General features: G+C 38.8%; 2 protein-coding genes across 5 annotated transcripts in view; both read left to right on the top strand.

Annotated features, from left to right (window-relative positions):
• pag1 (phosphoprotein membrane anchor with glycosphingolipid microdomains 1) overlaps window positions 1-8,724 on the top strand; it is a 48,254-nt gene extending 39,530 nt beyond the window's left edge. The window contains exons 7-9 of the mRNA XM_042012619.1: window positions 38-469; window positions 5,949-6,008; window positions 6,140-8,724. Of these exons, the coding sequence (XP_041868553.1) occupies window positions 38-469; window positions 5,949-6,008; window positions 6,140-6,502 (855 nt within the window). The 3' untranslated portion in view covers window positions 6,503-8,724. The remainder of the gene's footprint in view (window positions 1-37; window positions 470-5,948; window positions 6,009-6,139) is intronic.
• Window positions 8,725-11,253: 2,529 nt separating this feature from the next.
• Window positions 11,254-25,548, top strand: part of znf704 (zinc finger protein 704) — a 60,449-nt gene continuing 46,154 nt past the window's right edge. Inside the window, exons 1-3 of one of the 4 annotated variants that reach the window (XM_042012101.1) lie at window positions 11,254-11,278; window positions 11,860-12,122; window positions 16,615-16,802. In XM_042012101.1, the coding sequence (XP_041868035.1) occupies window positions 11,862-12,122; window positions 16,615-16,802 (449 nt within the window). In that variant the 5' untranslated portion in view covers window positions 11,254-11,278; window positions 11,860-11,861. The other 3 variants (XM_042012100.1, XM_042012103.1, XM_042012099.1) reach the window with 3 other exon arrangements.

Below are 25,548 nucleotides of genomic sequence, written 5' to 3'. Positions count from 1 at the left end.
AGTGCAGAAAAAAAAATGATGTTTTTCTGATATTTAGGTGGTGAAGGACATGGCAACAGCGTCACGTGACGTCAGCGTTGAGGACTCTCTGTACGAGACTGTCAAGGAGCTCAAAGACCCTCCTGCAGAGCCTCACCTCCCCAACGGTACCATCAAGCTGAGCCACGATGAACCCCCTCCTCATCCTCCCGCTCTTCTCAACGGCCACCTCAGCCCCTGCACTCCTGAGCGGGGGCCGCTGTGCGCAGGGGTGGAGTATGCCTCTGTCGACCTGAATAAGAAGAGCCGTCACAGCGCTGACATGGAGGCCAAGAGGCGCTCTGATAATGCTGCCCCTCCCTCACAAAAGCCTCTGGAAGAACCAGAGGAGGATTTACCTCCTCCAGTACCAGAGAAAGTTCTGGATGAAAATGACAACCAACCAACGGTGATGAATGGGCTGGTGGGGGCTGGTCTGCACAATGGAGAGGTGAGGGACTGTGTGTGGGTGTTGTGTCTCACACCTGTAGGTTTTCATCAGCTAGAGCTTGCAGATAGAGTCCCTTTTATTTATTTTTTATAAACCCTAAAACCTGTGGTGTCTTTAAGAGCTCCAAATTGGTGGTTTTAGAAAAAGACCAGTGAGAACAAAGAAAATGGAGAGACTCTCCTACATAGTAATCATCTTCTAAGCGTATATCTCTTTGTCTTTAGAGAGAGTGGCAGTCTAAGAGAAGAAATTTGATTGTGTAGGAAAGAAGAATGAAAATAAAAATAGATGAAATAGAGATGGTGATGGTGTTGTGACGAGACCGCTGAAAGGACTGGGAGGTACTGGGTGAGAGACAGTGAGATAGATAGAGGGAGAAAAAAAAGGGAAAAATGAAACTTAGCAGCCTAAAAATCAATTATTCTTCAGAAGTAAGTGAAAAGTTTTGAAGATAGACAGATGATAAGAATAAACAGCCATGGAGGAAAGAGAATGTGTGAGAGAGCGAGGAAGATGTGTAGGTGAAGAAGAAGGAAAAAGAAAAGAGTAGAGAGGTGAGAAGAGAGAAACAGGAGTTCATATTTAGGCTGAACAGAGTGAAGCTGCAGCAGCGGCTTTCAACAAGCTGCCTTTGACGCACCGGCTTCCATCAGAGAAACACACACAAACCAGCAAAGTCACACTCACACCTCACAAAGAATTACATCAGACAAAACAGCACATTGACAATCCACAACAAAGCTGCTTGAAGAGGCAACTGTTCCTTATCAAACTCCTCTTTAAAACTGTTTTCTTTTCTCTGCATTTTGTTGTCCTCCGCTTGTTAAAAAGATCATTTAGTGTACGGTTGTGCAATAAATAAGCCACTCTAATTGCTGTTATTCAACTTGTCGTATACAGAGATTCATTTTCTTCGTTATTTTGACAGTAAAACTTGGTGATACTCTGCAAAGGATGCATCAAACTGAATGGCTCTTCCAGAAACATGGTGCTGTGTTATTTAAATAGCCCGTTGTACATGTGCCCTGTAGGCTTGAGTCATGCAGCCCTGAAGCAGATAACATTTTTAGGCTCTTTGGACTGAATTTGTGTGAAGTTGACGCTTTTTCCAGTTTGTTATGAGTCAGTCTTGATAGATTGGGATGATGTCATGGACCAAGTAGAATATTTTTCAATTAGGTGGATGTAGGCTTATTATATTCTCACAATTTACCCTCACTTTGTACAGTTTACTCATCTAAACTGAGGAGAGAGTGATGGCCAAGTTTCCACAAGGCTGCCATTTTTTATTTACTGCTATCTTAAGTTTGTAGGCAAAACCAAAATAACGAATCTGTTTAACCTTTATTAGCTCTCATAGAAAATGAGTGTCAATGGAATAATTTTTTTCACCAAGACTTTTATTGTTTTAGCTAGTGTGTGTTTCATTTCCCCCTCATTTTCCTTTGAGAGGCAGGAAACACCAGAGCAATCAGCGACTCAACAGGCTGCCTGTTGAAAGTTGCCTCATTAATGTTAATTTTTGTGGTATCTTAATTTTATCCTCCCTACTGGTTGGCTGTAAGGAAGGCCAGATTTAATGATCCACCACTTTGGTCCAAATATCTTCTTTAGGAGCTATTAGTCATTAGTATTAAACTCATGTATGAATGCTGCTCTCTTTTCTTATTGAGTGACAAGATATATATATATTTTTATAAATTAAACATTTCAGTTTGTATCGGATCAATTGGGTTTATCATGTTATTATAATTAGTATTAAGTCATGGTGCACAAATATATAAGATGTGGCAAACAAGCAGACAAATGTTTATAATCCCAAGTTTGCTTAATATATTTGGAAGAGAAAACAAAGATGATATTTGTTGTGATTCGTATCCTTGACTTAAAACAGCCTGCACTGCTCACAAAAAAGTTTGGGATATTTAATTTTCAGGTGAAGTTAATAGAAAATGTAAAACATTCAATATATATATTATTACATTATAAATGTAGGACATTTATGTAGAATCATGCAGTGGTAATTCCTCCATATCCACCAATTTATTGAAAGAAAAGCTAACAGCAGTGGTGTGTATACCACAACATGAAAACATCAACTTAGGTGTCATCTTGGTCTCATGATGTGAAAATGTGAAAAGGATAATGAAGAATTTTTAAATAGAAATTGTCATTACAGCAGAACATTTAGTAGTCTATTCATGGTTCAGACATTTCTTTTGGCTTTTTTTTTATTAATAACCTTGGTAGAGAACTGCATGTTGTGCAGTAAGTACATAAACATTGACAGTTGTGCATTCAAAAGTTTAGAAAAAGTCTAATTAAGTCCACCTGGAAGGGTTATAGTGGATTTTAGGTATAGTCTGACATCATACCAAAAGCCTTAACTTTTCCTCCTTAACTTTTTGTGAGTAGTTGTACTATACTTACAAATCTTCCTGCAAAGTGATATATTGTCAATATTTATGATTAAGGCCCAATTAATTTACATTTAAATAAAAAGGATTAGAGCATCTGTGCAATGGATTATAAAGAATTTAACTTTTTGCTAAAACCTTAGCATTGTGGACTTTCTTGTTTCATGGTGGCTTCACTGCTTTCCCAGATCATGATACATATTTTAGGGCTATAATGTAATTCAAACCACAGAAAATAATTAATGTGTGTGCACACCTCCTCCTCATTTCTTCAATCCTCTTCTTAGCTGGTTGCATATCTTTGTTCTTTTGTCTCTGGTGTTGTGGCCAGTTAGTTAATCACTTCAGCTTATTTTGACAGCAGTGAAACAAAGCCTCACCTGACCCTCATACCTGTGATAAATCTTTATCCATTTAACTCCAGTACATTTCCACACATACAACACCTTGCAACCACACACACACACAGACACACATATATATATATAAATATATATGCAGACACTTTAAAATGTACTTGTGCATCCACATACTAAAAAGTATGCATCCTAATTTACAGTACATTATGCTTCCATCCCCCGTGATATCACACACACACACACACACACACACACACACACACAGTATGACATGTGTGTTTACATATTTTCTGCTACATAGACACCCTCCAGTGCGGATTTAAGGTTAACTGTGAACGTTTCTGACTCCCAGTGGTCTAGGTCCACGTACAACCAGGAGTTGACTGTGATTTGTCTTGTCTGACCAAGTGTTTGTTTGTATGTGTGTGTGTGTGTGTGTGAGCCTATTGAGCGCCAGCTGGCCACCATCATGATGACAGTTAGTCTAGCTTCATGATGGATGATACGGGCTATACAAACTCTTTCTCTGTCTCTGCCTTTTACACACACACACACACACACACACAAATCATGTGATGTCTGTATGTAAATGTCTAGAGGACCCCCCCTCAGGTGGCTGCTGCTCTCACACAGAGGCAGGCTTTCTTATATACTTGCTTTATTTATTTATTTATTTATTTAAATATGAACACACCAGGCTTGGTTAATATTCACTGCAAACACATAAAAATGCACTCTTGCACAGCTTCTTTATGACTTTTTATTCACCGTTTCTCTGACCCTGTGCAGCAGAACAGTTATTAAACTGTCATAAACAGCAGCTACACTTGTTTGCGGTTCCTGTGTGTCACCTCTGGGCTTTTAACGCAAGGTTCAGGAAATGAGTTTGACCCAGCCGTTGGGCTGCTGGGATATATACATCAGGGATGCAGTGCAGGTAAACAGCGATATTCAGCATGTCAGCACTGTTGAGGACCTGTCGCTAAAGGGAATCGTTCCTAGACGGAAGCTTTGCTTGCTGCAAGGTATGGTTTGAATCAGAATTTGCTGTTTTTTATTTTTAACTTGAGTTGTCACACAGACACTAAATGTGAGCTGATACATTCATACTGATTTATATTTATGTCAACATCCGCATCAGCATGACTGACACGCTGACACCTGAGTCGCCTATCTTCTCAGGCAGCTCTAATCAGCTTACAGTCGTACTTGCACACCCTGTATGTCATTATATCTCCTGCGTACATACAGCATCAACACATACTCCATAATCTCTACTCACACACACATGCAAGCACATCACGTCTTATTGTAAGACGTCAAAATATTAATCTCTCAATTGTAAAGTCTTGATTCGTACTGATGCAAAATAAACACCCATCCCAATAGTTTTATTGGTCATTGTATTCATTTTTACATGCATAAATAAAGTTTTTATGGCGTTAATTTATTACCTGCATGCATCGCATGCAGTGTAAATCTGCCATTTATTTCTAATATGAATCACTCAATTAAAATTCCTCTTTAATTTGCATCAACTGTTGAGGAAGAGGCGGCTTTATATTAGATGAGCAAACATTGTGAGACTCTTCTTTGAGCGTTGGTGACTGGACCAAGTCACCTGCGTCCTTCTTTTGTACTGAAACTCCTCCAGGGGCGTTCTGCTTAATTGGCTGGCTAATTAAAGTGAAATGAAAAAGGCATCTGCTGCATTGTGGAGTGCGATGTTGGATCTATAAAAGTAATCATGTCTCCACATACACGTTATCCATAACATAGTCATATTGATTTACTCGCTCCGAGAAAATGCCACGTGTAAAGATACTAAGACATACAGCTGCGGTGGACAGTTTGATGGATGATTTCTGTGCACAGGTTTTCACCCACACGTAAGAGCATAGTTTGTTTCTGAGATGAGCCTCAACATGCATTGGCATTCACCTTGATCCCTTCATCTACAGGACTACATTTGAATTTCCATCTTTGTTTATTTGTGTTTTTTCTCTAACTCACGATACAAACTACTTAGCAAGTGCAGGCTGGGATATTGAGATCCTTGTTAGACTCCTGAAGTGTTTTGTGCTGCTGTCAAATGTGCTTTGTTGATTAATGGCTCCCTCATCGATCATAAGGCAAAGTGGACGGAGGTTGTGCAGAGAAGCATCACACTCTCTGTCGCTCCCTATTGACTTCAGCTCAATAATTTCCCTAATGAATGGGTGGTTATATAGAACATTAGCTTTGGATGTATCATGGCAGAAACAGAAAATGCAAAAAAAATGTTTCTCTCCCACTGCTGGGAATAGTGTAGAGTTTCATATTGATCAGCTCCCAAGCATTCCTTGCATTCAGAGAGATTTTTCACCGTAGTATGTCTTCTGGAGGACTTGTCAATAGTTTGATTGTATGTTTTATTTATATAGCTCTATAAGAACTTTACCTTAATTGCATTTCTTCAAAGCTGCTTGACACATCTTTGTTCTAACACTAATGCTGTGAATTACATACAACAGTTTATTTTTTTTATTTTTGTAGTAAAAAGCCTCTAAATTCTCAACAAGGAATGTTTACTAAAGCTTAAAATGTTCTTAACAGCTACTTTCAGGTGAAGTAGGCACCTTCTTTAAAGCCATGGAGGTGTTTTTAACTTCTTCTCCCTTCACCAGGTGCCACATCTGAATCTTTTTGTTCTCTCTCCCACAGTTACACTCCCCTCTGTCTCCTGCACCGAGCTTCAACATCCACATTCTGTCAGACAGTGATGTAAGTGTGTGTTTAGCTCCCTTATTCCCCAAACGGCCATTTCCATTCCTTAGACAGGAGGGTGTTCTCTGTGCATGCTAATGCTCCAAGAACCAGAAAGAATAACTTTTTCCTTTGTATTGCCTTTCCAGGCAGCAGTGTACTCTACAGTCAACAAAACAAACTGTGACAAAGCAGTTAATGAGGAAGACAAAGAGCACGACTACAGCAGCATCGCAGAGATCAAAGGCATGGTCCCGGCCTCTTCCTCCAGCGACCTCTACGCCACTGTCCGAGATATCTACTCCCAACCTGACGAGCCCACGCTGGGGGATAATCTCCTCTTGGACGGCACAGATCCTTGCTACGAAAGCATCCGCATCCCAAAGACAAATAGCTCAGACGATGACCGCAGGGCTGAGGTGGGAGCAGAGGGAGCTGATGCTGCCAAGATGGAGCCTGACTACGAGAGTGTGGGAGAGTTGGGCCTCGGTCAGGAATTGTCCCGCCTTTGAATTTTATCCCTCCTCATCACCTTCATCAGGAAGCTTCCTTAGCATCCATAAAGTTGCTGTCAAGCATGCTTTTGGTGCATGAATTGGGGAAAAACAACAAAAAAAAAAGTCTCCTCGCAGCTTCTATCATCAAAGAAAACACGTCTTCATTACAGTTTGGGTACGGTTGATCATATCTGAACTTTATTCATTTATCAGCCAGAGTGAATATCATTGGTACTGGTAGGCCTTAACAACACTTGATTGTGAATAAACATCAAATAAGTATCCAATCTCAACACATATGCAACATGTTAAGCGTTACCTTGAGGACACTAAATTTAGTGCCATATACTCATATAAAATCCATGCACTTACTGTAAATGTGACAGTAACAGTACTTGTAAGCTCCCTCTGCAGCAGCTAATCTTTCCAGCTTCTTGTTGCCTCAGTGTCATGTTTTATTGACGTATCAGATCGTGCATTTATGGACTACTCCTTGTCAGGTTCACAGCATCTTCACAGTGTTTTCTGCCAGCTCCTGTAAAGAGCAAATTCCACATCTGAACTGTGGCCAAAATAGACGTGATGAGGTATTAGAGCTACAAATACGCTGCATATAACATGCAGAATAAAAATGGAAAACCGGACAAGGGAAGAAGTTTTTCAATCTGGAAAGCATTTTTTTTTTTAGAAGTTTTACTGTCCATTTCAACAATTCTTGAAGAAGTCATATTTATTTGTTTATTATTGTGTAATTATGAAATGTTGCAGATTATGAACATTGGATTTTATAGATGTTTGTAGCATTTTCATTGAAATACTAAAAGAAAGTGAGTCTTGAGGTTAAGAACAGTTAGGTACGTGATCCTGTGACTATTTAAAAGAAATAATTGTTTAAAAGCAAAACTGATTGTTGTTTTATACACAGCTCAGATTGCTTACCGAGTGATAAAACGGCACAGAAAACTTTCTATTCTTTGGTTACCACATTTTTGTTGGGTCTATTCTTGGTACATCTTTAGCTGGCATTAAAGCACAAAGGTAACTTTTTATGGTACTTTCATCTGTAGATATGTAATCAAAAGTATCGACACAGTTCAGTTACATTCCTGCACAATTTGAACATTTTATGCTTTTTAGAAAACAAAACCATAATCTGTCTGTTTGTAGCTTGTACTGACGACATGCCAATCAAGGCTTGTAAATAGTTAGAGCACTATTTTAACCAACTGTTGTTTGCTGGAGATTTTATGTAGGCGTTTACTTATTTGTTCAATGTCCAGTGTAAAATAGTTTTGAAATAAGCCTGTTAGAAGCACTGATGTATGTCGGATTTGTCTAAATGAAATGTTGTTGTCCGATAGCCTTTTATATTTTAACTCAAAAGTGGTAACTTATCAGATGTTAGACACATGGTACAACGCTTTTGGTACATGTAATTTGAGAAGAGCTTGGTACTTTTTATTTAAAAACAAAATAATGTCTAAATTTTATGGATTGAAGTTGATCTGGTAAAAACAGCCTGTGATCACTATATTACAGTGTAATAGTATCTCTAGCTTTACTTCATATTTCATTAAGCATCCTGGAGCTTGTTTTTGTTGATTCAAGCAAACAAGGGCAGCCGTTCCGACTGGTCTTGGATTCGTATTTCATTTCCCAGTGGTCAAAGAGGATTTTTTTTAATTCAACCCACTCTCAAACTAAGAAGAGTAAGAGATGCCTTAAAAGAAAAACCCACTTTTTTTTTGCAAAGATGTAATAATTATCAAAATTACCCCCCAAAATTAAGACATTAGAAGTGTGAAGTTACTGCATATCAGGCTGTTGCTCACAGAATGCTGTAAAAGACCTCAGAGGAAACGCCAAAGGAGGATGTTCAGTGCCAAATCTAATCAAGACAACACACAGACACCGTTTAGCTAAAATCACTTATGCTCTCCAGCCTTCTGTGTCCATCATATAAACACACACATATACACATTCCCACTCAGTGAGTGGGAGTGGTGACCCCTTCCCCTCCTCTGCTCCCTCTCCTTCAGCTCTACTCCTCCCCTAATGAGACCATTTGTTCCCCACAACAACCAGCAGACAACTCTACAGCAACACCCGCCTTTGATCAAAGAGTAAAGCCTGATTTGGCAGTTATAGCCACATCTGTCACTCCATTCTGTCCAGTCTCCATTGTCTGCATGTAAATATTTTATTACATGAAGTGTTCTATTAAAATTTAAATATAATAAAAACTGGTTGTTTTGTCTTTTTATTTTCCAGAAAGGATGTCTCGTAGAGGGATTGTGCACTAAATATGAATTTTCCCAAAACATTACATTTGACATTAATTATTTATTTTTATTTATTTATTTTTACTGTGGTAATGCTCTATTAAATTTTCTTTGCCACGCTGGGTGATACTTGTAATGAGTAGACGTGGATAATGAAAGTGATAGATAATTGTGATATGCTTTTAGAGTTTACTAAGTCTCATTTAGTTGAGCATGCAGTCTTCATCATGGTGATGTGCACTGTTGATGCTGTAATGAAGGACAATAAGTGGGAAATAAATAAAAGGCTCTTGGCTAATTATTAAAAATAATAAAAATCTTACCCATTGTTATTAGAAATTTGCCCACTTTTTTGTCTTAAGACAGATTTTCCCTGTATTGTTTCTTAATTATCACAGGTTGACATTCGGACCAACTGAGGCGGAATGTTGACAAACTATAAAGTTTTATTATTGGCTCATTTTTGCTGAGTCAGCTCTGGTGTCGTGATGGAAGCCAAATTAGGTCTGGCTTTCTCTGGATTTGGGTCAGTTTTAACTGAAACTTGGCACATGGTGCTGTTGTAATGCATGGGCTCAAGCATAAGGCCCAACAACATACAGGGCCCACAAGATTCAGAAAAAAATTTCTAGCTGACTTTATTTGATGACAGTTGGGGAAATGGAAAAAGTGCAAGAATTTTTGAGGCTTAAACCAACTTTGCTTGGTGTCATACTGACATGTCATTGTCAGCTCATCTCCTAATCAAACATTTAAAATATATTCTGTCTTTTCTGTTCAGTGCAGGAGTTGCTGACATGTTCTAGAAAAACACAATTAATACTTTTTCTTTGGATATTGTATTTAAAACATTTTGAGGAAAGTATGGCTTTATCTTTATTGAAACTCAAATATATTTGCTAAAGTGGAAACTTGGAATATTTATAGAATATTTCATCATTATATATTGTCAGTTTAATGGTCAGAAGTTGTGTCTGGATGTTCACCTGGACATCAAACTGTCAGACAGGATTTAAATGACTGTAAAGATTCAGAAGTATGAATATTTGAGTGGAAGGTTATTCCAAAATCTAGGAGAGATGGATAAATCCAGTCCTTGAAGGTCACTGTCCTGTGGGTTTTAAAATTTCCCTGCTCCAACGCACTTGATTAAAATTAAATGGGTCTAACAGCTTGTTTTTAAGTTCCACACAAGGAATCAGGTGTGTTGAAATGGAAACATTTAATCAGGGAAACAGTGATCCTCAAGGACTGGAGTTGCCCATCCCTAATGCTACGGCAAAAGCCTGATCTCCTCTGGTTAGGCGAGAGCACGGCTGCACTAAGAGCAACTGGCAGGATGATCATTGATCTTTTAGCGTTATAGCAGTGGGACAGCTTGGTTAAAGATGGGTGCTTTACCATTTAAAACTTATAGGAATGAATGAATGAATAAATGAATGAATGAATGATTGATTGAATGAATGAATGAGTCAATCAATGAATGATGCATAAATATGCATACATATTTAAATCCACAGAGATTTACAAGGTATCTTCCCCCAATTCCCATCTTTTTTATTTAATTTGATTTTACTTTTTAAAATTGAATTGAAACACTTAAGTGTTAGTATTAAAAAAACAATCAAATTTAGAATATTTATAGTGCTTCATTCCTTTTGTTCATTTTAATTTTATTATTTGAAAAATTATTCTTTCTTCTTTCAACTTTCCATTTGGAGTCTGCATGGGGCTAAAATTGATGGGGGTAAGCAGTTCCTGAAAAACCTCAGTGCTCTCTTCAAAAACATATGTAGTTGCTTAAGGATCAACAACAGATGGCATGTTATGACCCAAACTTATCCAAAAAAAAGACTTGGTTAGGTTTTTGTGAATGTGCTTGAGCCACACTAAAATAAACACCATAAATGAGATGCTATTTCTTCTGGGCTGCATTATTTGTATGCAGCGCATGGTACATTATTTGTACCATGCGTAATTCTTGCCTTAGGTTTAATCCATTTCCACTTCACTTGAATAAAACTCATGTTAAATGTCTAAAAGAAATTAAATAACCTGTTGTCTTTACACTCATAAAAGCAAACCTGTGCAGCCCTTTCATTTCAAACAAGATCATAGACACTAAGTAGTCCCATGGCACCTGAAAAGTAGGTTATATGCATACAACTGGGTTAAGGCATAAAGTTTCTCAGTTTGGTTGAAGTTTTTCTTTCTTTAGCCTAAATTCCATCTTTTCCCTCGTTTTCTTTCTGCCATAACCCCCTCCCTCCTCGTTTCCTATCCATCGTTGCGTCATTGTTTTGAATGGAGCATCCTCCAGAGTTGCATTACCCTCCTTCGGAGGAGAAGGGGGAGCGGAGGGGGGCTTGTGGAGGCGTGTGCTGAGCCGTCCAATAGCAGCCCGCCGGATTGCACGTTTACAGGCAGCATTCCGCCGGTAGAGGCTCCACTCGGTCGAAACAGACAGCGGACCGGATGTTACAGTACACGGAACTGGAGTAGACTAACGGTCGCATTTTTAAACCATTTACAGCTTTTAATTTGGCTTCAAAGTATTTTTAGAAGAGCAAAATGTACTTATTTGACGAATCTGCCGCTGTTTTTCTGTGCTGAAGCCGTTTTTGTTCGATAAGTCGCCATTTTGTTTTTATCATGTACGTTTGGTGTTTCGGTTCCTGAAGGTGACTTGTGGTCCGTGTTTTCCCTCCGCCCCATGAGCTCGCAGGGAGCAGTGGGGAAAACAAACAGCTCGAACGGAGGAAGGTTGGTAGCCGGTTGGATGTGGAGGTTGTGTATCGGCGAATGAGTCGTTATCATGTCGTTGGTTTCAGTCGGGTGCTAAATCAAAGTTCTTCACTTTGCGGTGTGTTTAAGTTCGGTGCACTCAGGACGTCGTTCGGTGTTTTTCTCTAATTTTTTTTCTCTCTGAGTATGTTGCCGCTTTCTAACATTTTGACGGGGCTTTTGCAGCGCGTAGTCTACCCGCTGCGGTTTTGTGTTTTTCACGACGCTGTCCATCGGTTGTAATTCGACATTTGATGATTTAAACTCGCCGGGTCGCCGTCTCTGAATACAGCGACATTTTCACAGACATGCATACGAGGCGCCTGGTGAAGCGGTCCATCCTCGGGAGCCGCGTTTATGCGCCGAGTCCGACTGGGGACGGTGCTCCAGTGACAGGAGTGGTCCAGGCTGTCAAGCAGGAAAACAGGGACGCCTCAGCCGCAGGCACCCGCCGCAGCGTTTACACCGTGCTCATGCAAGACGGCAGCCTCAAGGAGTTCACCGAGGAGGAGATAGCCGCCGGCTCCAACCACTCTGCAGCCAAAGGACTGCTTAAGTCCAGCCTTAAGGTGTGTGTCTGAGCGCATAGGGCCCAGCCGGTAGGCTGCGCTTCACTGTTTTTGTTGTGCAGTGTTTTGCAGCGTTTAACCATTTCCTGCATGGAGCGGAATTAACGGTGTCGCCGCCGCCGCCGCTTCTGTTGCCACAGCCTGCAAATTTAACCGGTTTGGACAAAACATAATTCTGTCATTATATACATTAGGTCGATTTGGTTGCACATTTAATCAAATAAGAGGCTGTCATAACATTTGGCGACAACAAATATGTGGGACAAAGGGCTTGATAGGGCCTGCGCAATGTTTATGTAGGCTGGAGGGTGGGTAATATAAAGCAAACAAACACGCTCTGACTGCAGGTTTTCGGATGAGCTTGTCCGAGATTTTTGCACGTCGGCTTTACATATCAATATTTGTAACATTTAATTTTGTACGTCAAGCCTTTAAGTGCACATTTGCCCTCAAATGATACACCGCAGAGAGGTTGTTTCATTCAGAGATGATGTAGCTTGTCAAAAGGTGAAAATTGAATGGCTGTATGTGAATTTTGCTTTAGAAAGGTCACTATTACTTAAAAACAGATCATGTGGGCTGCCTGTGGCATCAAAGGGGCGATAGTAAGTTTTAATAAAACATAAATGTATGGGCGTGTATGGGTCCAAAGTACCAAAGAAACTGTCCCTAAATTAGTTGCAATGGTTTTTACTCATGGATAGACTGGCTGAGTAGAACAGGAGGGAGGGACTTAAAAACACTTGTGATTGAATAACAGCTTTTTATACACTGATTTCTAGTTGTTTATATCCCCATGATCATGCGGGTGTTGTTTTTTGTGTTCTAGATTAAGTAACTTGTTTGTTATTTATGTAACCAGAAAGAAACCTGCAGTCACTTTTGTTTCCACACATTCAAGACGAACTGTATTGTTTGTTTATTTGGTTGTTTTTTGCAGCAGCAACACTCAATTTGCACTCTTATGTCTGAGATGCTTGTAAATCCTGTATGCAGCTGTTAACTGACATTTTAAATTTCACTCATGTAAAGCCGTATTAAAGAGCTAAACAACTGTCAGATTTTTTGTGTGATGGGGAAATATAGTGTAAACTTGTGGTGCTCTGCACTGGCACATTTGTATATGCAATTCTGCACTCACAAAAGCTGTTGCATAGTGCCATTACAGTCCTCCCTTGTGCAGGCTGGACTAGTGCAGCAGAGGCTGAAAGTGTAGTGTGCTGGCACAATGGTCAAGTCTCTTTCAGCACGGCTCAATTCCCAGTGATGTCGAAAACAAGCCATAAAATGAGGAGGAGGAGTCTGGTGTGTGTGGAGATTCGCATGTGCATCTGTGTTGCTTTTTGTGTGCATGAGTGTAGTAAAGGATTGATGTGAGTCTTTTTTTCTTTTCTTCTTTTTTCTCCACTGGTGTGTTTTTGTGGGATCTGACTAGATTTCAGAGTGGGGGGTTGTTTGTGAGAGCACGTTGTGCTGCCCTGTTTGAGCAGCCGCTAACAAAGTGGGCACCCCCAGACTGGCAACGGGTGGCATGCAAGAAAGAATCTGGCGCCTGGCACATTGCCCAGTTCTGGAAATGAATGCCCCCCTTCCCTCCCTTTTTTTTCCTTTTTTGCAGGGAGGGGTCGGTATGCCACTTGTTGACATGTTTGTTCAAACAAGTGTGAATTTTGTGACCTAAGCAACAGCAATATCTCGACGTTTAGAGAAATGTGTGACTTTTTTGCTGTTGTTGGGCTGGTTGTTTTTTTGTGTTGAGCATAAGCCAACACGGGAGTTAATGAAGCAAGGTTGTTGACAGAGGCTGAGTGACTCTTTGTTCTGAAGCTGAGATCCCAAGCAGGCCAGCGCTGCCTTTCCCTATTGGTTGGTTAGGCAACATCAGCATGAGGCACAATTAGCCAAGGGTCAAGTTTGGATGATTAAACCCCTTTTGGAAATGTATGAGTAATTTTTAAGGCTGAAGGAAGTGTGTGTGTTTGTGTTACGCATACTATTTACCCACACACTTGAGTAACTAACACATATTTATATCATCTTTGTTTTCTTGACATTGAGCTCATGTGTTTCATTTGAATGTGCAGTATGTGTAGCTTATAAGCAAAATAACATGAAACCTTTGTCAAAATAATATTTTGGGTGCAGCTTAACTTACTTTGTTACTGCAAAAAAACAGGACTGAAGTATTTTAAATGAAGAGTTGCTCAGAGACTAGAGGTGGGAAGCTTTTGACATCTTAGGATTCAATTCAGTTACTATTCAGAGGCCTTGATGTGATTTAAAAACTATTATTGACATATATATTTTTTTTTTCTATAGAGGACTTCTTTAACATTTGTTTCAATGTGGTACGTATCACAAATTAAAGCTACTCTGCTTTCCTAAATGATTTTGAAACTGTAGAAAATGTTGGTCTTGCTGAAAATGTTGACTGTGCTTTCTCTTGATTGTTGTGTTTAAAAAAATGTTTTAGCTAATTTCCCCAAAAGCCAAGGTACTTCCATATCCTCGCTCTAAATGCAGAGGATACTTGCTTCATCAGTTACCACAATGATAATAGTTTTTTTTTGTGAATTGATTCAGAATATTACATGTCCACATTTCGATGCATCTAAAATACATTATTACTCCCTTCCTTAGTTATGATCACTATTTACCTTGCAAGTGCAATGTTTTTTTTTATTTATTATTTATTTGCATTTACAAATTCTAATGGTAGTTACTGTGTGTCTAGGGATTATGGAACTTTGAATGAGATATGGTCATTGAGAATAATCTTTATCTTCCCATTACATTTAAAAGTTTCAACATAAACCGACTAGCTAATGTTAACATATAATCCCATAAACAAAGTTTAATCAATGTGTAAAAGAAATAAAAACCCAGTTAAGATGGAAATATATACCCAAAAACAATTATTGTTTAATATTCCTACAGACTACTACTAGAAAATGGTCAGTTTACAGTCAAACTACATTTGAACAGCCAAGCCAGCAAGAATTTGATAGAAACCTTAGAATCAGGAGATACTGAAACCTTGTTCCCATGTACACGAGTGTTCAGTCTTATGGACCATGCCTCGTTGTGTTCAATATAAGCAGCAGGACCATAGACTGATGGGATTTTATGTCATTATCTGTTGCGACCTTTGACTTGTGATGATACCACTGTCTCTACACTTAAAAAAAAACAACAAATTGTATGGGGTGGTTACAAAGGGGAAGATAGCAGGAACACTCTGTAGATTTGTTTTCTGCACAGGCTCACACAGCTACACACACACATCCAGCTCTGACATATGAAACTTAGATTTCACCACTGATTTGGCAGAATCCTCTCCTCTCTGACTGTGTTATATGTCATAATTCAAAAGTCTGGTGAAAGTAAAGAATTGCTCTTGGATTTGTTCAAGTGACTTGCAAAACTGCTAATCTCTCCCAAGCTGGTTTTATTTATCCTGTTGTTTTACTCAAGCCTGTATTTTTTACATGGTGTTTTGTGTATCACCAAACACTGAGGATCATATTGATCATAAGTGACTCTTGACACTCTGAAGTTTTTATTTATTTGTTTATTTGAATCTCAAAAATTAAGTAAATATCTATTTGTGGAGTGTAGTTCTCTTTTCTACAGTCAAGACAAGTCATGTTACAGTACTTTGAGATAAGGATCAAAATCATACACATTTGTTTAGACACACATTGTGTAGTCCATTTCGTTGACAGCTGTGTGTGCCACTGTGTTTGTGTTCTGGCTTTTACTCAGAAGTGTTTCAAACAGTCTGATGGCTGTAGATATCTACAGGAGTGCGTTGGTGTGTGTAGGTGCATGCACACATGCCATTTGTGATTGTGTAAGATAAAAGATGATCTTTTATTTTTTCTTTCCCCCCAACTTTGCTGCAGTGAGGTGTAATCAAGCTATGTGTGCGTATTTTTACTCATGAGAAAGCAGTATTTTTTGTGGAAAACCTCATAATGCCAGCGTTTACGGGAACCAAGAAAAACAACTTTGTTTTGTAACTGACCACCGTGCATTAAAATCATGCTTTACTCACTCATTTGAAATAAAAATATTGAAGTAGTTTTAGTATTTAGGTTATAAGATTTTTATAGCAAATAAATTAATTTCTTAAAAGTTTTCCTGAAGATGTGTAAACATTTTTGACATTTTGACAAATGAGCATACTTCTTACAGTTAGTTCTTAATTGCCTTGTATGTATTTTTTTTGTATTTTTGCACCAGAGGCTGGAGAGAAATGTCCGATTCCTGTGTATGTACTCACATACTGCAGAAAGTGACAATAAAAAAGCTTGACTCTTGAATCCTTAATGTTACTTGACATATTCATTACTCTTGGCCTAAAAGGCTGAGTTTTGTGTCCATATTGTGTACAATATTCCAAACGTCCTTGATCCCCTGTGACAGACTTGTTTTTGTGGGGTGTTTTTTTGTGCATGTTAACTTATTGACTTTTTCCATCTCCTTACAGCAGAGCTTCAGTAATGGAGCTCCAGACAGCCATAAGTTGGAGGGCGGCTGCCTGAGCCCAGAGGCGGCGGAGGAGCAGCGGTTTGCGGATGGCAAGCGTGTTAGCCGTGACCCCGATACCCGATCAGTGTCGCTGCTTGAGCAGAAGCGCAAAGTAGTCTCCTCCAGCATTGATGTCCCACATGCCAGGTAAGACCCTCTGTGTGTGTCAGAGTGTGTGTGTGTGTGTGTGTGAGCATGCCAATTCCCTGACAATGAGTGTCTGATTCTCCTAGAGAGTGTTTGGCACAAATTTATATATGCAAAGTTCACAGAGAGTTTATGACACAGATATGTCATCTCACAAGTGGGACATAGTTTTCATGTGGGCTGACATCCTATTTTTCATTTAACCCTGGAAGCAATTTTGGCAGCGCATTAAATGCAATATAATTTGACAGTTATCCACTTTTTATCTATTACATATTTATTTGATCACATTGTGTCCCACTAGATACACTTAACATCAATTATCATAATCTTTAGATTAGTTTATTCCTTTATCCCATAACAAAATTCTGTTGACCTCCTACACCTGTACTAAATAGTAATGTGTTATTTCAGAACAATCTCATTCTGTTGACGGGAATTGCAGAAGCAATAATCTATGGTTACTTTAATGAAGTGTCCTTTGTGGTTTCCTGAATTGTAAGTTAGATCCAAGGCTACAAGTTGCAACTAACATAGTAACATTGTTACCCTCTTGATTGTCTTTCCTGCACCACAGCAAATACACTATGGACTTATTGAATACTGTCTCCTTATAGCCATAATGTACTGCTCTAATATACTTCAAATCTGTGCAGAATACCATGAAGGCCATGCTTTCATGTAATTGTGGTGCATAACCGGTAGGGGTGTTGAATTTAATTGTTTTTACGATGCATTGTGATGCTGACGTGGACAGTTCTGCATTGATGCAGCAACAGAACATAATTGATTATAATAACATATGATCTAACCTGCTGCAACAGCCCTGCAAATCCAAGGCTGAATCCATTTTGAAACCTTCACTTAGGAAAACTGTAAAACTAAGCAAACGTGCAGAAAATACATCAGTATCTAACTGGAAATACATTAATTGTCTCTGGGAAATCATGTAAGATTATACAATAAAATGTTAGCTTAAGGCTAATGTCTATGGAAAATACAATTGGCAAGCTAGAGGTTAGCATGCGTGAACTGACAAAAGGGATTTAAACAACTTTGTTCATCAGCAAATGTTTACCTCAACAATATTCACAGTGTTCAATTACAAATTGACTACAATACGTTCAGGGAAATATTTTATGGACATAAAGGAAAACATGAAAAACATCTTCTTAACTTCCATAATCTGTCTGCAGAGTACAGAGTGACTGAAGAGACAAAACACACTGCTTTACTACAGGAAATGTAGTTAACAATGTCACTTTATAGTAATGTTTCTTAATTTTCCAGGAAATGGAAAAATAAAGTTCAACAATGAAGTTGAAAATAACCTAATTGTTTACATGTTTATGTTTGTCAATAACAGGACATTCAGATTGATTTCTGAAATAACTATAAATAATCAGAGAGTTCATAATTATCTGACTACTTCTATTCATTGATGAAGAAAGTAGCAATGTGTGGTGATAAAGAAAACTGAGGATGCAACACATAGTGATGCATCGTGATTCATCACTGAATCGAATGAAATTGTTGACAAGGTAATTTAACAGAATCGAATTGTGTGACCAGTGAAGATGCACAGCCCTAATAAGTGGTCTGATCCAGCCCACAGATCCCTTTACAACTGGAAACAGTTATTACATGATGTTGCATTAGTTGTCCCTTCACTCACTCATTGGTTCCCGACACACTACACGCACAAATATTATTTTTAGATTGCGAGCATAATTGCAACTGAACCTAATCCACAATAGGACAATTATACATTAAAAAGTAGGTGTGCACTGAAATGAAGTACCATCTACACATAAAAAACATTATTTTGCCATTAAATGTAAAACATTAATACCTCGTAAAACAGAACAATGTTACTGAACAGTTCTCTCCGTTGCTTGCAGCTGAAGGAGTTCAATCGATGGCAACTTGCTGAAAAACACAGCAGAAGTCAGTGGTTTCATCACTACTTCCTGAGCTATTGCTTTAAATTTAATGGTTATTTGCTGATTGATTCGGCTATGTCTTGTTGCCCATTAAGAGGAAAAGTCTTGGTTTAAATTTAATCACATGGATTAGAGAGAACTTGTACACCTGCCCCACCATAATTGCTTTCTTGCATATGGATTGCAATAATATTGATATTTATACAGTCATAGTGGGATGGCTTATTGATTATTTGTGTGCTTGGCCAAGTTCAGCACATTGCCTTAGCTTAGAGACGGACGCTTTATAGGCCAACTTCTTATTTATCCCCTTAATGGAACTATCTAACAACAAGATGGCAGTGAAGATTATCCCGTAAATTTTAATTTAACTCACACCCAATAATCTTCATGCAACGACTGAGAGAAATCACAACCTTCAAAAATCTTTTAAATTGTTAGTGTGGCAGATGCCCATAAAACCGAGAATTTCTTTAATGGAATTTAGTCAGCATGAAAAGACAAAAACAATATTATGTCATGTGTGTTTTACTGTGGGTTAGCTTGTCATCTAGTTGTGTTGAAAAGAAAGTGGATCTTTTTTTTCCATTTCAGGACATAGTAATAAAAAACAAAACAAAATCAAAGTATCCTTGACAGTACTCCAAATGATGGAAAACACAATATAAGCACTGTTTTTTAGTGTTGCTTCAGTTCATTGAAGGTTACAGATGTTCATTTAAGCGGAGCTCTTTTATGGGCCCATCACAGCGTTTCTGTAAAGTTGAGGTCAGGACTTTGACTGGACCATTGCAGCACCTTGCTTCTTCTCTGTTCCAGCCTTTCCATTGCAGATTTGCTGCTGTGCAGCCATGTTTTAGCCATAAATGGCCTCACATTTGACTCTTCAAAACTGTGGTATACAGAGGAGTTAATGGTTGACTCAATGACTGCAAGTTGCCCAGGGCTTTGGCTGCAACACAAGCCCAAATCATCACCCCTTCATGGTATGTGCTTGTGCTGACAAGCTGTTTGGTTTTTACCAAATATGCTGCTGTGCATGAGGACCAAGCCTCTCTTATTTGGTCTCATTGATCTAAAGTACATTGTCAGAGTCATCTTGTGGTTTGTTCAGATGCAACTTTGCAAACCTAAGCTGTACTGCCATGTTCATCTTTGAGAGAAGTGGTTTAATCTTGACAATGTTCGCAAACAAGCCATACTTATTCAGTACTTATTAAATTTAACATGCTACCTAATGCTTGTAGAGTCTGAGATGTGTTTTCTTCTTTTTAGTTTCTCTATGTGTTGCATGTTAAATTTGGTGGCCTGTCCACTTTCCAAAAAGACTGGCAACTATCTTGAGCGCAGAACACTTGCAAATAATTTTCCTCACTTGGAAATGATGGGCACATAATGTTTTTAAATGGTCTTATATGTTTCTCAGTAGAACTCAACCGATATGGATTTTTTTTGAGGCTGATTACAATATTTGGCAGGAAAAAAAAAAAAAAAAAATATATATATATATATATTAAAAAAAATATATATATTAAAAAATATATATGAATAAAATAACTTTATTTCAATTTTGCATTGTGGATTTCTCTTTCAATTGAGCATGCATTAATATAACCATCAATTGTACTGAGGAATTTATCTTTAGATTTAGACCATAGGTGTATGCTGTATATAAGCATTATAATAATACGGATACACCAATACCAGTATCGGGTATTAGTCCAATACAATGTGCATGTACTTGTACTTGGTATTCATAAAAGTGCTCTGATACTACAAACCGATACCAATGTGAAAACACCAGTGCTGTCAAAGTTAACACGTTAATGCAAAGAGATTAATCTGTGGAACTGACATATTTTTTTAAATGCATTAACACATAAACATCTAAAAACCTCTAAACCAGGTGAAACAAAACGAGGCTGTAGCCCATGTTATCAAACACATCATTGTAGCACTACTAGCTGACCACAGATCAGCCTTTCTCTCTGAGCTCAAGACGCTCTCCGAAAACTTAACGGCATATTGAACGAAGTCCAAACAATCGCTAGCCACCACAGACTGCCGTCACTAGAAGATAATGATGACAGTGGTTGGAAGAGGTAGAAACTTTATGCACCTTTAAACTGATAACAGGAAGCTAAAGGCTGAGCTAACTGACCTGTAGGGAGAGAAGCAGACTCTGCAGTGTTCGGCTGATTGGGCTCCCCGAGGGAACTGAAGGTCCACAACCTGCACAGTTCTTTTCAAAACTTCTGCAAGAGTTGTTGTGAGGAAGTCTTCTCTTTTGCCCCTGAGCTGGACCGAGCTCACTGCAGCGTGACCCTCAAACCAAAGTCACGACTTGTTGTCCTCTTACTTCCACCACTTCCAGAGAAGGGAATGGCTGCTCCAGGAGGCTCGGAGGAGAGGTACACTGCTTAACCAGGGTCATTCATTTAGAGTTTATGAAGACTACTACTCAGAGGTGTTCGACCAGAGGAAGGAATAAAAGAAAGTGATGTCCTCCCTTTAAAGTCGGGATTAAAGCCATCTCTCCTGTACCCTCCAAGACTTTGCATCACCTAGCAGGACGACTCCTGTGTCACTGACTGAGGCCGAACAGTTCATCCAAGCATTTGGTAAACCCCACTGACTGTTTACTTGATTAGTTCTGGGGTTAAACATATAATTGGACCTTGCTATGCACAATTATAGCTGCCTTAAATTTAAGTGGTAATCCCAGTCATTATTAGGATTCTCCCTTTTTATTTAACTTTTTCTTTTATTTAATATTTTCTCCTTTACCCAACATTTTTTTTTATTTCTATTTAACAAAGTTATTATTCATGCCATCATGCAATAAAAGTCTAAAATTGCTTTATTAGTACTTATTTTAGTACTCAGTATAGGCAAGTACTCAAATGTAACACCCTTTAATGTTAAATCACAGTTTCTCCACTACATTTTTTTCGTTGCCATGAAGTCATGACTCCTATGAACCAAATGAAAACCTTTTTCAGATGTCAAAACATGTTGACAGAGTTGCATTTTAAACATATAATGGTCACAAATAGTGTGACACGTATGTTACTCCACAACAACACATTGAGTTGCTGTTACAGCCTGAGTCACATTGTAGTATTTTCTGACAAAGTAAAACTAGGAGTGACGTCAAGGAAACAACGAAACACAGGTCACTATCATGACACATGGTACACCGAGTTAAACTGAAACTGGAAACATGATGAATCATTCTTAATTTTACAACGTCGTTACGAACGTACCTGTTGTCAAGGTCCACTCTGCCCACCTCTGTAGTGTTACCTGGCTGTAGCTACTGCTGTAGTTACCGACAGCGGTGAGGGGTGAGGATTACTGAGGTGCAGCAACATCACTCTGCACGACTCCAACACTTGACAGCATTTATTATTTTATGATTAATTAGGAATATATCAGCTTTTATTCTGCAAAACGTCGTCTGATCCTGATTATTTTGAAAAGGGCTATAGTTGGCGGATTTAATCAGCCGGCCGATCGGTCGGCCAGGCTCTATTTCACAGATTGGTGAGCAGCAACCTTTCTGCTCCATCAAATAGTCAGAAATATTTTGCACCTTACATTGGTTTGGTTTGCTTTCACACTGCACTTTCCTAAAAACAGATCAAACTGCCTGGACACACAGTGACAACAACTGCTTGTTAGGGGCATTATTCCCTGAACTGATCACTGACCAAGAAGAAAGAAGAAAGTCTGGCTTATTGATTCGCCAGGATTTAAAATGGCTCATTCACAGCAAGTAAACAGCCGAGCAACAGTAAATTTATGCAGTGGTGGGATTTCTGTTTTTAGTTTGGTGTTTAAAGTATTAGGCTGCCAAAACCTCTGTGCTTATTGATGTGCTCACACCTGTTAAGGATCAGTCAAGCGTGTGTTTAATTAGCTGCACCTGGCTAGCTACTTCACTTCTTAACTCACGTGGAACTAGTAAAAGTGTACTTAATTTTTACTTATTGCTTTTTAAATTTAGACTTAGATTTTGTTATTGAAATAATGACACAGTGTAATAAATTATGTGTTGATGTATTTTCTTCAACATTTTCATAAGTGAAAGAAGGTGTACTTTTTTTTCTCTCTTGACTAAGTTCTCAAATTTATTTGATTGTCGTGTGGAGGGAAACAGGAAACAGGGGGATAGAAGTGGGTAAGACATATAGCAAAGCTCCCTTTTCTCCATAATCAAGGGTTATTAACATGGATTAAAAATTAAGTTAAGAGGTACACTGAGTTCCCCTCTAACATATTTCTTTGTTCCAGATGTCTTCAAAGTCAATGTTCACCAAGTCTCTCTCTTTTTAACGTCACTGGCTTTTTTATGTTTTAATGAAATGTCCAGCTACATAGAGTTGACATCTAATTATTTTGTGTATAGCACTTCAAAGCCTGGTACTTAAAATCCAAAGATCTATTGTGCTTGTCAAGTGTTAAATCAAAGCCACTGCAAAACCAGACTTCAAGAAAATCCATTTGCAGTTCAATTTATAAAGTGTTCTTGTACAATCAAGAACATAAAAAGTTCATTGTCGCCACATTGAAGGAGCAGATATGACTCTGTGCTCTTTGCTTCGAGATCCCTTTAGTGACCTCTTCAGCTCACAGCATCGTTATTGCCTCAAGATTAAGATCCATGGTTCTCATCCTCTGCACACCTGCGACCAATTTTTGGCTCTGCTTCGGTGCTGGGGGAGAAATAGTGTTGCCCCTTACCACAAAGTAAGGTTTATCTGTAATGGAGACAAGAGGGAAACAACACACTAAGAGAAAACAGAATCAGAGGAATGGTGGGAAGGCGATGAGTGAGGGATATGTACAGTATGTAGTGGAGAAAAAGAAAGTAAAAGAAAATAAATGTGTAAACGTGTAACATGAAGATGACAGAGTAGAGACAAAAGAGAGAAAATGCCTCAGGATTTTTTTTTTTCATAGCTAACTCTCCAGAGAAGTCTGACCTTGAGATTGTTAATTGCACTCTGAAAAATTCCCTTTCTGCTGGTGATTTACTAAGGAAATGTCTGGAAGTTTGATGGCTCACCAGATCCCTTTCAACCCAAAATACAATGGGTTTCTTACCTCAGTGGCAGTGAAGTACTTTGTCTGCAATCATTGTGAAAAATAGAGGATACATGACGGTGTGCTACATAGATGTTGGACCTGAGGGGTTTTGTGTCGCAACACTTCACTACTCTGTCAGATGGTCCATCTCTCATTACTTTATCGAGTAGCTTCCTTCATCATATTTGTTTACTCCACACTACTGTGCTTGCATTTCGGTAGATCTTTCACCAGAAATCAATAGACGTCATTCAATGACTGACCTTTTTTTTGGCTTTGCTCCAACTTTCAAATCCCCAAAGAAACTGTTTCCCTTAATGAAACTTTTTTTTTCTCCTTTTATTCTGGCATGTATTGGGTTCTCATTAGTTTATGTCATATTTATTTGTGTGGAGCTGAAGTATCAGGCAGAAATATCATACTTTGGTCCTAGCCAGCTGCTGGGCCTGCTTCATCCTCCAAGGGCTTATGTTTTCTCTATGCAGGAAACGGCCAATTGTAACAAGAGCTGGTGGGGCAGACTGGTGGAAACGAATGGTTTGCTTTTGACAAATAACATTCTGGAGACTAATTGCTAGCATGGGAAGTGAAGTATAACCTCAGTTGAAGGGAAATCAAGAGAGGGCTTTGCTTATTATTGCAAAACTTCAAAACAACACTTCTGAGGGTTAAATCCTCTTTTTTCAGACTACCAGCAGCCTGCACTCCTTCTCCATAATGACCCCAACTTACTCACATTTAATTCAATGACTTGACCCCTCTATGGCCCTCGATGATCTTGTTTTTTTTTTATGTTTTTCTTTGTCTATTCAATTCAAAAGCCCAGCACAGGCATATTTTATTATGGCACAGAACACAATTTATTATTGTTGTAAACTAATACAAGAAGTGTGTTGGGCCTGGGTGGGTGTTTTTGGCTTTAAAGCCAACTTTGATGCCAAAACAAAACAATTTGTTATTTTCATTTCTATTGTTGATCAGTATGTCTGCAGAGCAGCCACTTTGGCATGCCGAGCCAACCATGTGCTTCACTCTCGGAGCATGGTGCAACAGCCAAGTCAGACATGGAACAAGGCCAATTACAAAAAGGGGCCCAGAGGGGCCGTCAAATTATCATTCGTCTTTGGATTAAGTGGCATGTCTCATATTCTGCTTGTTTTTGCCTTCTGTGCATGGTTTTGTTTGTCTCTGTAGTTATTTCCCACCTCTTGGACCACTGCTGCAACTTTGAGGCTACTCCTTCTTGTTACCGTCTGTGGTGAAGGAGGGCGTTTACATTTCAAAATAAGAGAAAGGAGGGGTGGACGGGCTGTGTGTGAGGGAGCACTGTGGATTCTAAAGAGAGTGAGTGATAGAAAAAGTGAGGGAGAGAGCAAGGCAGGCGCTCAGGGTTTGCCAAAGAAAACTGTTTTTCTGGTTTGGATGCCAGTGGAGTCGAGAAACCATGAGTTTACCATCTGAAAAGGCAGCGCCCATGATCTATCTATCTGTCTCTCTCTCTATTTCCCTTCAGTTCTCTAAACAACAATATACTTGACCAAACCAAATGGGCTGAGTCAAATATTTAGGTAATCTGACTATCTTTAACTATACATGGCTAAAAATAAGAGAAATTGGCCTGTATTTTTGTACTGCAAAATGGACATTGCCCAACACGTGCAGCTGAGTGTTCTGTTTTTTCAACCATAATGGCTCCCTAAGTTCCAAATGTT

Source organism: Melanotaenia boesemani, chromosome 17, assembly GCF_017639745.1.
Source record: "Melanotaenia boesemani isolate fMelBoe1 chromosome 17, fMelBoe1.pri, whole genome shotgun sequence".
Lineage (NCBI taxonomy): Eukaryota > Metazoa > Chordata > Actinopteri > Atheriniformes > Melanotaeniidae > Melanotaenia > Melanotaenia boesemani.
Note: the sequence above shows the minus strand (reverse complement) of the source record. Positions and strands in the feature narration are given on the sequence as shown.